Consider the following 13,269-nt stretch of genomic DNA (forward strand, 5'->3'; position numbering starts at 1 on the left):
GTGGCTTGCAGGAGTTCTCTTCGTGGCTTGCGGGGGTTCTCTTCGTGGCTTGCGGGGGTTCTAAACTGTTGATTTTGTCCGATCTTGGGATCTCGTGGCTTGCGGGAGCTCCTATTTGTTGGTGTTTTGCTGGATTTTGCTAAAATTTGGGGGGTTTTGCTGGATTTTGTGGCTTGCTGGATTTTATCAGCGCCTTGTGGCTTGCGGGGGTTCTAAACTGTTGATTTTGTCCGAAGCTAAGTTCTCGTGGCTTGCGGGAGCTCCTATTTGTTGGTGTTTTGCTGGATTTTGCTAAAATTTGGGGTTTTTTGCTAGATTTCGTGGCTTGCTGGATTTTATCAGCGCCTTTATTGGGAAAAAATTGGGGTTTTTTGCCGACTTTGATCTTCCTGGAAACTGATTTCAGACCTAAGGTATGATTCTCAACTCAGAATTGATTTGTTAAAAATTTTGTATGATTTGAATTATTTAGGATGAAATTTTGTATTTTCTATAGATATCTAGAAATTAACAGAAATTTATCTGAAAATATAATTGTAATTAACTAAAAATGTTACTGTAATTAACTAAAAATTATATTAATTATTATAAATATAATTGAAAAGAGAACAGAAATGAACTGACAATTATCTTGAATGGTCGTAATTAGGATGAAATTTTGCATTTTCTATAGTTATCTAGAAATTAACAGAAATTTATCTAAAAATATAATTGTAATTAACTAAAAATATTCCTTCAAATATTATTATAATTAAGTAAAAATTATATTAATTATTATAAATATAATTGAAAAGAGAACAGAAATGAACTGACAATTATCTTAAATGGTCGTAAAAGAAACTGAAAATATTGATGAAAATATTAACTGAAAATTAACTTTAGATCTTGTTATGTGTCATTTAAGTTTTGATTATTGACATTGCATGTGAATGCTTGGTAGGTATATTAATTATTTCAATTTGATTTTTGCATCGTAGATGGATGGTGATGGGGATTGTACCGATGAACAAAGTGTTGTTAATGTGGTTCAAGGTGCAGCACTATATGTTCTTGTTATAATAATTACATTCATAAGGAGAATGCAAGCTAGACGTAAATCTATACGTCGTGGTCCAAGTGAGGAAAAAAAAAGACAAGAGAGGTCTAGAATTGAACATATAGAGCGTATTTATAATGGTTTTAGTGATAGTTGTGTGAATTATATTAGAATGCGGAGTGGTGCTTTTGTTAAGCTAGTAAGTATAATGAGGAACAATATGCTTCTAAAAGACTCAAGGAATATATCAGTGGAAGAACAACTTATCATGACACTAAATATTTTGGGTCATAAATCTAAAAATCGCATTGTGAGATCTCATTTCATAAGATCAGGGGAGACAGTCAGTAGATATTTCAACAAGGTTTTACAAGCAATTATCTGTTTGCGTGGACGCTACATGAGACAAGCCATCAATTGTACTCCCCAAGAGATCGTTAACAACCAGCTATACTATCCTTATTTCAAGGTATATCTACATTTTAACCACAGTTATATGTATAAGCAATAAAAATAAATGATAACTTAGTAATGTGATACACGTATTATAGGATTGCATTGGTATGATAGATGGGACTCATGTTGATGCAATGCTTCCGATTAATCTTGTTGCACGATTTCGAGGCCGCAAAGGTGTTACACAGAACGTGCTTGCAGCTTGCACCCCAGACAAATTGTTCACATATGTCTTAGCAGGTTGGGAGGGGTCTGCAAATGATTTTAGGATTCTCCAAGATGCATTATCTAGACCACAGCCACATGGATTGAAAGTCTATGATGGTAATTATATAAAAATTTAACTTATACTATTTTAAATTTAATATGCAAAATTGACTTCTTTAACAATTGTTTTAATAAAATTGTAGGCAAATACTATCTGTGTGATGCTGGGTACCCTACCATGCCAGGTTTCATATCTCCATACTGTGGTGTTCGATATCATTTGAAAGAACATTCGGGTAAAACACCTAAGAATAGAAGGGAATTATTCAATTTAAGACATTCTTCTTTGCGGTCTAAGATTGAATCTGCATTTGGCACATTGAAGAATCGTTTTAAGATTTTGTGTGCTAAGCCGCATTATCCATTTCCTACACAAGTAGATATCGTATTGGCATGCACGATACTTCATAATTTCATCATAACTGTTGACCCAAGCGATGAACTACTCAGCGAGTCCGAAATTGATGAAGATATTGATGGTGAGGTGACAAATGAGAATGATAATAATTTAGTTGATTTTACTCAGACTCAAACTCAAAGAGAACAAACTGAATCAAGAAATGAGTGGAAGACCCTTAGAGATAACATTGCTTGGGCGATGTGGGTGGACTATTGTGATAAGTATAATCATGGTGTAACTACTGAGACTTAATTCTCATATTTGTTGTACTATTTATGCTCATGTATGTAGTGACAATTTGATGGTTTGTCCACTTTTTAGATTTTGCTTTTCATTCATGTAGTCATGTTCTTATATTTTGCTTTGCAATATCAATCATGTATTCATGTTCTTATATTTTGCTATGCAATATCAATCATGTATTCATGTTGTTATATTTTGCTTTGCAATATCAATCATGTACTCAATTTGTTCTTATTGACTTAATTAGTGATGGCTGATACTCCTAAAGGCAAGGGTGTAGCGCCATCTCAACCTCCACCCTCTCAACCCCCTCAGTCATTGCATCAAGGCGATAGTGGGTATTTTCCTTTTCAGCAGTCATACTTTGGGCAACCACCTCATGCATTTCCCACCATGCCATTCCATGATGGCAGTTACTTCCCGATGCATCCAAGACTGTCATCATGGAGCCTGAATTTTTGGATAGGTGGATTGAGGTACATAAACTATTTTTACATAACCCTTGATTACTTATCTTATTTACATGTTTTCATTGAATTAATTCAATTATACTTTTCAGGACAAGAGCTTTAAGAATGCTAAACTTAGACAATATGTCAATAAACCCTTGACTCACTACGATGATCTTTCCCTTATCATCGGGGATGATCAAGCTAGAGGAGAATTTGCATGTGATGCTTGGAAAAAATTTAGTCGTAGTGAGTCCATAAATCTTGGAGATGATGGTGACTCGCCTTTACCTGCCTCACAATCCCCTCAAGTACACATTTTAGATGAAGAGGACACTCCTCCGCCTAAGGAAACACCCGCCATATCAAGTTCTAAAGCAAAGGTATGTGTTGCTAAGGGAAAGGCTCGTAGGAACAACCTAGAAAATGAGCTCATGTTAAAAATGGTGGATAAGATAGATGTATTTAGCGCAAACATGAAGTGTGTAAATATGCATTGGACCGAGAAGTTATCCACGGTCATATATGCTCATTTACAAGATTTTAGTGTTCAAAAGCTAGATACATACTACCGACACTTATATTTGAATGAGCATGAAGCAAAACTATTTATGGGCATATCATCGGTTGGTCAAAAAGAGATGATTGCTACCTTTCTCAACGAAGGGGGTTGAAGACCGATAGAAGAAGTCTCTACGTGGTATTTTGTGATTCTCATTTCTAACATACTTGTGAAATCCACTTACTTTTGGTGATAATGTTTTTATTGTGTTTGTGGAACATTATGATGATGGAACATATTGTTGTAATATGTAGTAAGTATTTATTTGCTTCCATTTTGTAATATTTATCTTCCATGATTAATATCATTTTGTGGAATACTAACTTTTGTAATTGAATTTGTGAATGCAGGATATTTCCTAAGATGCAAGCAACCTACAATGTGTACACATTGTACTGGATGGCTATTGCTCTGGGGCATTTAGGTATTTGGTTTTCGTTGGTGATTTTTTTATTTTTAGGCTATGATGATTGTCAATTTTTCTGAGATTAGCAACCTGCAATATCTATTGATATTGCATTGGATGGCTAACAATGATGATATTGACCAAGTTCTGAGCCCTAAGCTAAACACAACATGTGCTCAGTCTATGTTGGTAGTTGTTGTTGTTGCTGGTTGCTGGTTCTTCTGATTTGGTTGTTGCTGGTTTTTGCCGGTTGCTGGTTGGTGGTTTCTTGTTGTTGCTGGTTGCTGGTTAGTTTGGTAGTTGGGTTTGTGGTTTCTTGTTGTTGCTGGTTGCTGGTTAGTTTGGTTGTTGGGCCTGAATGTTTCTTGTTGTTGCTGGTTGTTGGTTAGTTTGCTGGTTGTTCCTTCAGTTGTTGTTGTTGTGTCCAGAGTTGTGTTGTTGTGTCGTTTGGTTGTTGGGCCTGAATGTTTCTTGTTGTTGCTGGTTGTTGGTTAGTTTGTTGTTGTGTCCAGGTTTGTGACAACTTCCAGTTTTGTGCACACCAGTTTTGTGAGCTCACTGTTTGTGGATGCTCTGTTGTTCATCTTCTATTTGAGCTAATGTTTTGTGGAGTTCTATGTGTGCTCAGATTTTCCGTACTATTTGTTGATTTTGATACTGTTTGTGGGTGTTCAATTTAGGCTATGATGATTGTCAATTTTTTTGAGATTAGCAATATGCAATATCTATTGATATTGCACTGGATGACTAACAATGATGATATTGAACAAGTTCTGAGCCCACAGTCATAATTCACATATACTGGATGGCTATTTGCTATGTTATGTACTAAAATATGGCTATTCAGGCCGTTTATATGTTTTTATAGGTTTCAGAAATTTTTTTGGCTAATTCAGGTACGTATTTCATAAATTTATGAATAATCAGGTTATTACAGGTCTTGTTTATTTTTTCTTCGAAAACAGGTTTTGTGTGATTATTTTCATCTCAAACAGGTATATCATGTCAAATCAGGTACGCAGTTCATGTTACAGTAGGTTTCAGATGATTTCAGGTTTCGTATGATTTCATTAATACAAACAGAAATTTATAATTCATTCGGGTTATTAATATTTGTTCATGATACATTCGCACTTTTATATGATTAAGATTACATCTCATAACTAGCACAAATAATTTTTGTCTATAGTGGGGGGTAATCTTACCATGGTGACTCTAAACACTTTTCCCTACACACTTCAAAACCAACCAAACACAAGAAAAGTGGGAAATGTCAAATCAACAAAAGTTTTCCCTTTTTTTTCTCATGCAAACCAAACACAAGAAAAGTAAAAACATTGGTTTCTCACCATTTTTTTGTGCGAACCAAACCAAAACAAACTATTTCTTGGAAAAGTTTGGAAAACTAAAAACATTGGTTTCTTTACATGGAATTACATTTCCCTATATCTAGGAAACGAACCAAACAGCCCCTTAGGTTATTTTGAACTTCAGTCTCTTCAATCAAGAGCAGAAGTAACAGATAAAGGCACTAATTTGAAAATAATTTATGAGAAGAGTAGTGCTACATGGACCCCTGAGAGGACATGTGAGGTGTCAGCCCCTGGGGGGCTGACACCTCACCTGTCCTCTCAGGGGTCCCCTTTTTTGGGGTCCCTGAGGAGTTTTCCTTATGAGAATTGAAGTACCTAATGACAATTTCAAGGATTTGAGAAAATTTTTTAAAAACTAATATCGATAAAGAACTCATATGGCTTTGGATGGAAATGTTTACTATGTGCATGAAATGGACCAAGGAATTCCTATTAGAATGTGCACCGGAAAATCATCCAGGGTAGAAGCAAAAGTCGACATGTATTTCAGAATAGATTTTAAAGTTGATGGTACTAAATAGCACTTATATTGTACACTGACTGTGATGATCAAGATTAGCACCAGTAGCATGACAAATGACACATTCTCCTTCCTACTAATTATTTTGGAGACTCGCCATAAGATCGTCTTAAATATTCTTACAATACTATCATTCTAACATATTGTTATATATCCATAAATGTTAAAAGATTCTAAGTTATGATTGCGTAGGTTACAGCTAAGTTCTTATTCTTAGAATTACCAATTCGAAATTACTAAGTGCTAATAAAATATTAGGGTAATTGCATATTAGTCCTAAATCATCTTTAATTGCCAAAAGTCCCTCACATCTTAATATTTGCAAAGAAGTCCCTCAAATCATCAAACTTATTGCCAAATCATCCCTCTGTTAAATGTACTGTTAAACTTTCTAACTATAGTTGGGTTAAGCCTTAATCCAATATGTGAAATTACCCGATTGCCCCCGAGTATGAAGAGGAATGAGTGTAATGAAGAATTTAGGGGATTGTATAGGCTTTGGAGGGAAATTTAGCCGTTGGAATAGCTCCAGTTTGGATTTAGGGGAGAGGGCCGTTGAGGCGTTGAAGAAGAAGGCTTGATGGGTTGCTGGTATAAACCTATTATCAAGTGGATTGGTGAGCTGTTAAATGATATTACTAAATAAGGGTGCGGGTATAACGGGAAATTTATACATTCCCGTTTGAGTTAGCAAAATTTCACCCCCTTCAACTAACCAAAGGGACGGTTTGGCAACAAAATTGATGATTTGAGGGATTCTGCGGCAAATACTGAGATTTTGAGGGGCTTTGCATCAATAGAGATGATGTAAGGGATTAATATGCAATTACCCCTAAAATATAATCGGGAGAGGTCTCTGCTTTTGACTTATTAAGTTTGTTTAGACCACGTTACGATGTCCTGGCGAACATCACAACACCCAAGTTCTCTCTGTTCTATATATGTTTTCTGTTTTACTTTTTGTTTTCCATCTTATTTGGGATTCAACGAAGAATGGAGTGAAGAGATGGTTCAGTTAACATCTGAAATTGGAGCCCATCACAGGGTAAGTTCTCCTTCACGAGTGCTCGGCCGTCACCGGGTCAGCAATTTTTCATCCTTCTGTTGAATTAATCAGGAAATTAATCGAAAAAAGATGGCTCTATAGTCTACATAATAATAATAATTATAATAATAATAACCGTTTTTTTGCTCATTTTTTTAATGGAAATGGAAGCCCCGATTCTCTTTTATTCACATATATACAGAAAACCCAGTAACAAGAAAAGCAATTTGTAGTTAAGTACTTGCTAATAATTCTGTCTGGGGGTTGTTTAGTTATCTGCAACTTGCTGTTTGGCTCTGATACCACTTGTTATGTGCGGCGGAAACCAAAACCAAACCGATGTGCTTCGAGAGACCAAATCAAACAAACCCCGAGAGAAGGCCAAACACAATCACAATAACGGCACAAAATCACACAAACTCACCAATTAATCTCACCAACAAAGCTCTAATTCTCTCCAAACAAAGCCCTAACCAATAACTCAGAAAATACCTCTTTTCTATGCTCCAAATATCCCCTTCGCTGCTCCGTGGACGTAGGCAACTTGCCGAACCACATTAAAATTGATTGTTTGAATTTGTGCTGTTATTGTGATTGTGTTTGGCCTTCTCTCGGCATTTGTTTGATTTGGTCTCTCGAAGCACATCGGTTTGGTTTTGACTTCCGCCGCGCACAACAAGTGGTATCAGAGCCCAACAAGTGGTGACCCAACACTTGCTTGGTTCAGTTCTAAAATTTTCCAATCTATAGTTAAAGTTGCAGGTGCATGTGTTTGTTTTGGTTGATTAAGGTTTCTGAACTTCAAATTGGATTTATGACTGCAGTTGCAATTGTATTTATTAGTTACAACGAAACAAACGGCTGCAGTTGGTCTCAAGTGTCTCCATTGTTAGTTGGCATTTTCAGGTGCAACTGACGAGACGCCGATCATATGTATTTACGAAGAAGAGTGCAGTAGCTTTCGTCGAAATTTGAAGTGCTGCCTATATTGGAAATGGAGAATGGAGTTCGAAGATGGCTAGTGAACACCTCAAATTGGAACCCATCTGAGGACCAATTCTCGTTCTTCCTCTCTTTTCTTCCACTTCATGAGCAATCGGCTGTTATGAGGTTTGTGATTTGTTCTTTTTTTCGGTTCAATTCTCTGTTTTTTTTTGTTTGATTAATCGATAAACTAATTGAGGAAAGGCTAGCTAATTCTTCAGCATTATGAGAATAATCAAAGGCAATCTAACAGTAGTATGATTTAAGCCAATTTGCGGAAAGTCTCTTTCAATAAGTTGAACTAATAATACTAATGATAATCATATATTTATGGTTTGTAAATTTTGTAAAATGCCAAGTGATCGTAAAGAATTTTATTTCTAGTAGTAAATTGAAGACTCAATCAACAAATACATTCAATAAATGCTTAATGATATCTGAAACTACAGGTTATCTTACAAATAATGTGCTTCATTAAGACATCAGAGGTGAGTAAGCAACTTTCCAATATATTTATAGTTGTAGGAACTTTCCAATATATTTATAGTTGTAGGTTCTATGAGTTTGGTACTTTGCAAGTCCGTGATCCTTCCAACAGATCCATCTAAGTGCATACCCATCCTTTGGTTTGTTTTCTTTATCCTCGTTACCATACGCTCACTTATTGAGCAAAAATCAGTGCTATGTTCTATCATAAATTGATCCAGTATAAATTCTTTTAATCGTTTTTCTGTCAATGAGTTACCAACAACAGACTTGAATCGTGCCAAATATTGGTACTTAATTTAGTTATGTTTCTAGCAAAGCATATGCTGCATGAACAATGTATTTGCTAATGTTTGAAGGGAGAACGCTTTAGCTTAATAAACAAAAATGTTTGTCAGCTGAATATTTAAATATTACGCCGAAGCTAGCTATTCAGTGTTTAACATAACTTTAAATTTGATCAGGTTTATCAAGTTTGAGGACAAGAAAAGAGCACTAGTGAGTCGATTACTTCAGTACTCCCTTGTGCATGAAGTTCTGGGCATCTCTTTTGACAAAATCATCATAAACCGAACAATTGAGGGCAAACCATACCTGGTAATAATATGTCTCGTAACATCATTATATGTTACTGGGTTGATTGAAATTTATTGCTGATTATACCAATTTAATTGGTTGCTCTGATTAAGTTATTGCATTAAAGCAAGACATGATTGTAGGTCAATCAAAGGGAGGTAGCATAAAAGTTTCAATGATGTTAATTAATCTTAAGCTATTGCTCTTGTATAGAGAAAGCTTTTACTAGCTTTTCACTGATGTTAATCTTAAGCTATTGCTCTTGTATGGAGAAAGCTTTTACTAACTTTTCAATGATGTTAATCATTAAAGCAGCCAGCCCGCAAGGTTCGCCCCTTAATTTCTCATTCTTTTTGTTCCTCTTTCTAAGAATGTCACATTATCATGGTAACCTTTTCGTTTTCCGTGTATACTATGATCATACTTTGATAAAAATATATTATTGGTAACCTTGGATTCATAAAGTGGATCCTGAAGTATCTATTTTTACTCTATTACCTGTAGCAAAATCGGGAAAATCTGATTTTTCCAAATTTTAACTTCAATTCATCGCATCATGGAGACTACGTGGGCATAGCATCGGAGCCGATTTGCCTGGTTGGACTGGACATTGTCCGCAATACCATCCATAAGAACGAAACTGCTCTCGAGTTTATCAATAATTTCTCATCGCATTTCACGGATTTAGAATGGAAAGACATCAATGGTGCACGCAGCTCAGATGAGATTATGTCCGTGTTTTACAGGTAAAAAGTAATAATGTATTCGTAGAGGGTTTTTGAACTGAAAACTTGTCCTTTTCTTTTGAATGGCTTGAATTTTTTCCCCCTCCTCCTGCTGTGAATACTAAACCTTCATGTGTAGAAAAAACCCTTCCTTTATGTAATGAAAGGTTGTAGTCTTTCATCATCACTGAGAAAGGATTTACTCACTACTAGAAAATGAATTTTAATTCTTTGGTTTTAACCCTATATGTACTGTCACATCCTCACGTCTCCAATCATTTGCTTGCTTCAAGAGACTGCTCGCAATCGGGAGATGTACAAGGATAAGATGGTGAATCGTGCATAATTACCCTGAAATGCTTGTTTTTTCGTTAACATCTCAAAAGTTTAAAGGGTGCTGCGGCCCTTTTAGTTTATTAAAAAAACAGGTTTTGTGTCTCCGACCCTTTGGTCTATGCGAAAATGGGCCACCAAATCTCTAGTCAGCATAATATGTCCGTAGTCCTGTTCGACCATCCAAGCCAGCTTACATTCGGTATGAGTCTTATTGAACCTATATTAGTATATTTGTTCGTTTCGTAGATATTGGTGTCTGAAGGAGGCTTTTGTTAAAGCCACTGGTGCTGGCGTGGGATTCGGTTTGCAAAGATTGGAATTTCGCCACAGAAACTGGAACAGCATATCAATTTACGTAGATGGCGTCGAATCAAGAGATTGGAGGTTTTCGCTTTTTCAGCTGGATGAAGAGCATTGGGTTAGTTCGTTGCCCCTTCTTCATTCAAAAGCTGGATTTATGTTGTCTATTTGTTAAAGTTTGATGACAGGAAAAATTTTATTACAAGGATTTTCACCTTGCTTATCCTCTAAATTTTTATGTTTATTGTAGGCAGCAGTAGCAAGAGGGCATCCAAATGGAGCAGTTGACAGTTATAAAAGAACTCTAAGCTTCTTCGATTTCGATGAAGAGAGAGATTTTGATCGTTGCCAGGATGGTGGTTTTATTTCACGCTCAGTAGAGCAGCTCATTCCCTCTAATATTGGGAGCGTGAGAGGGTGAGAGAATTTTATTGTAGTAAAATGATACCTAGCTATTGTCTATAAGTTACTCAGGAAAGAAAAACAAATTCACATTGCAAACTTTTGCAGAAAATCTGAAGCCCGGGATTGTAAGAACCTTTAAAGTGAAAGCATAATTCAAGAGACGCTCTCATTAAGTGATTTGTATATGGATTTGGATCTTCTCCATTACAAAAAAAAAAGTAGTGGAGAGGTTACTGTTGTTGTGCGCAGCGGAAATTTCGGCAGCACCTCCGGTGCGCAAGGTGCACAACAAGAGATTAGATCACAACAGAATTCCTGTTTCACAAAGGAAACAAGAACCGAAAGTAAAATATCTCAACAAAGTGAGATATCAGCTCTTCCTCTCATCAATTTTAGGACTGACCTGTCGATGGAACCTACAAGCTATTACAAATCACGGCAAGAATATAAATTTACGTGGTTCGGTAAATTGCCTATGTCCATGGGGCAAGGATGGGGGAGATCTACTATTAGAGGAAGAGAATACAACTAGTGTTTACAATCACTCAATCTAAACCCTCAAACAATCTCTCAAATCCCTCACACAAACACGAGAAAACCACATCTTGTGATCAGCTTCCCAAGCTCTTCACGCGTTTTCACTTCACGTGTCTTTTCACGTGGCACTCAAAAACCCGCTGGATCTTAACCATTTCTCTTTTCAGCCACACGCTTCCCCAAAGCTCTGGATCACGTGAATTCTTAGCCTCCCACAAGAAAAAAGGTTCCGCTTGTGGCCCCCACAATTCTTCACCTCGGCGAAGTTTTTTCAAAACTGAGCCGACACCAAAGCATCCAAATATCCCACTTGTTGTGTCCAGTACGCCGTGAAACAATTCACGATAACGGACTCAATCCATAATAAGTCGAGAACCCAAATGAGAATGCGAACACTCTAAATGTCGGTATCAACTCTCAAATCGGCTGCATTATAAAGACTGTTTACGTATCCTCTTGCCCAAGGAATCAAGCCTCACGTAGTTCATCAAATGGCCTCCTAAGGCCTTAATCCACTAGAAGAGTTCGCATCTCTTCTCCAACATCACGATCAAGTCTACGGCTGATAGCACATCCAATGACCCCAAACTGAAGCAATCCAAACATCTTCATATGAGATGAACCAATGGCCATATCTAGACTCCATCTATCAACTACACTCGAATCAATCAACCTATCATCTGCATCCGAATCAACATGATTCCTAATCCGTGTCACATCAGCTGGAATCCTAAATGATACAGTATAATCTGAAGTATGTGGAATAATCTCCACCTAACATGGAGTAGCATCATTCTCCATCCGATGCGATGTCCTAATGATTTGATCACCACTCTTCACCTCCCGAGAGTCAAACATGACATATCTGCTCAGAACAAAGTCAGAAGCTAATACCTGATAATCAAACACGCCTCTGACTCCCAAATGTGCTATCGGATCAAATCTCACATCCACGATGTGACCAAGTGCTGGGTAGCCAAACATCCGACATAACCCAAAATTTAAAGCAGCTCCACCAGATCCCATATCTCTACATGCAGCAGTCAGCAACCTATACATAAGATGGTCCAAACATGTCGTAACCCGCACACCAATGCCAATGCTTAACATCAAACGCCGATCTTACTCCAGCAAGGAACAGCTCTCCAAATCTGCCATCTCGCCTCGTCGCCTCAAAGTTTCCACACCAATGAAGTATCTCCTATTACCGTGAGCTCGGCACAAACGCAAGAAATAACCCCTACCATAATCAGAACGTCGGGTTACCTTTCTACCAACACACTTCCTCCATCTGTTACAGGCTTCTAGGACTTCACACCAACGGGACTTGGTTGCAACCTACCAATGCCTAGAACAATCCCCAACTGCGAAAACTACATACCTATTACCTTCTAATAATGCTCCCTTGGAAGGCCCCCGAATGCCTGAATGAACACCCCTCAGAAGACCCCTCGAATGATGGATAGAAGTGCCAAACTCCACCTTAGTCTTCTTGCTCATACCAATGGGTTCACAGGACTTCAAACTGCAGGTCAAAGCACGCCTCAACAATCTATGCACGGTTCAAACTGCAGGTTCAAAGGACATAAAGAATACATTATAAAGCATATTTGAAATTTGAATCATCTATTTGTACTTATATAATGAATTCAAAAGAACAAATCAAAGCAAAATTTTCATACTTCAAAAGTAACATACAAGAATCATGAACTATGAATTTTAAAAACTAAAAATCATCTTTAAGAGTATATAACCAAACCATCATTGATTTTCATAAATGAGAGAGGTAACCATATCAAGCTCTTGAGCTTGTTCCAACCCATATAAGGACTTTTAGTACCCAATAAACAAGATTTGGGAATAAACACCCAATAAATCCGGGGGAGGGTTAAATAAACACAACCCTCTCATCAAAACAAAACTAATAATCATGAAAATAAAAGAATTTGACCAATAAAAAGAATTGTTTTTATGTTTAAAAAATTAAAGTATAATTTTCAAAACCAAGAAAAAGAAAAAGAAAAAACACTAAAATGTTTGGTTTAAAAATTAAATTTGTTTTGGTACCCAAGAATTCTTGGTACCAAGAGATTTAGGGACATGACCCAAATTAAATTTGTTTTGGTACCCAAGAATTCTTGGTACCAAGAGATTTAGGGACAT

The 13,269-nt window shown here is 36.7% G+C and overlaps 1 protein-coding gene across 3 annotated transcripts; it reads left to right on the top strand.

Annotated features, from left to right (window-relative positions):
• Nucleotides 6,637–10,726, top strand: LOC109829660 (L-aminoadipate-semialdehyde dehydrogenase-phosphopantetheinyl transferase-like). Of its 3 annotated transcripts, none has more exons than XM_020396710.1 (6): nucleotides 6,637–6,757; nucleotides 7,582–7,867; nucleotides 8,692–8,824; nucleotides 9,308–9,549; nucleotides 10,111–10,282; nucleotides 10,415–10,726. In XM_020396710.1, exons 2-6 carry the CDS (start codon nucleotides 7,752–7,754, stop codon nucleotides 10,583–10,585), a joined length of 834 nt encoding a protein of 277 aa, XP_020252299.1. In that variant the 5' UTR covers nucleotides 6,637–6,757; nucleotides 7,582–7,751; the 3' UTR covers nucleotides 10,586–10,726. The 3 variants fall into 3 exon arrangements, with proteins under 3 accessions (XP_020252299.1, XP_020252298.1, XP_020252297.1); XM_020396709.1 differs by having other exon boundaries at nucleotides 6,658–6,757; nucleotides 7,651–7,867; XM_020396708.1 differs by having other exon boundaries at nucleotides 6,694–6,757; nucleotides 7,664–7,867.

This window comes from Asparagus officinalis, chromosome 2, assembly GCF_001876935.1.
Source record: "Asparagus officinalis chromosome 2, Aspof.V1, whole genome shotgun sequence".
NCBI lineage: Eukaryota > Viridiplantae > Streptophyta > Magnoliopsida > Asparagales > Asparagaceae > Asparagus > Asparagus officinalis.

Excerpts from the sequence above, each read along its gene's own strand:
- LOC109829660 (XM_020396710.1), top strand. The coding sequence starts at position 7,752 with ATGGAGAATGGAGTTCGAAGATGGCTAGTGAACACCTCAAATTGGAAC. Across the intron at positions 7,868-8,691 it reads GAGCAATCGGCTGTTATGAG|GTTTATCAAGTTTGAGGACA; the intron begins GTTTGTGATTTG and ends AAATTTGATCAG. Across the intron at positions 10,283-10,414 it reads AGCTGGATGAAGAGCATTGG|GCAGCAGTAGCAAGAGGGCA; the intron begins GTTAGTTCGTTG and ends TGTTTATTGTAG.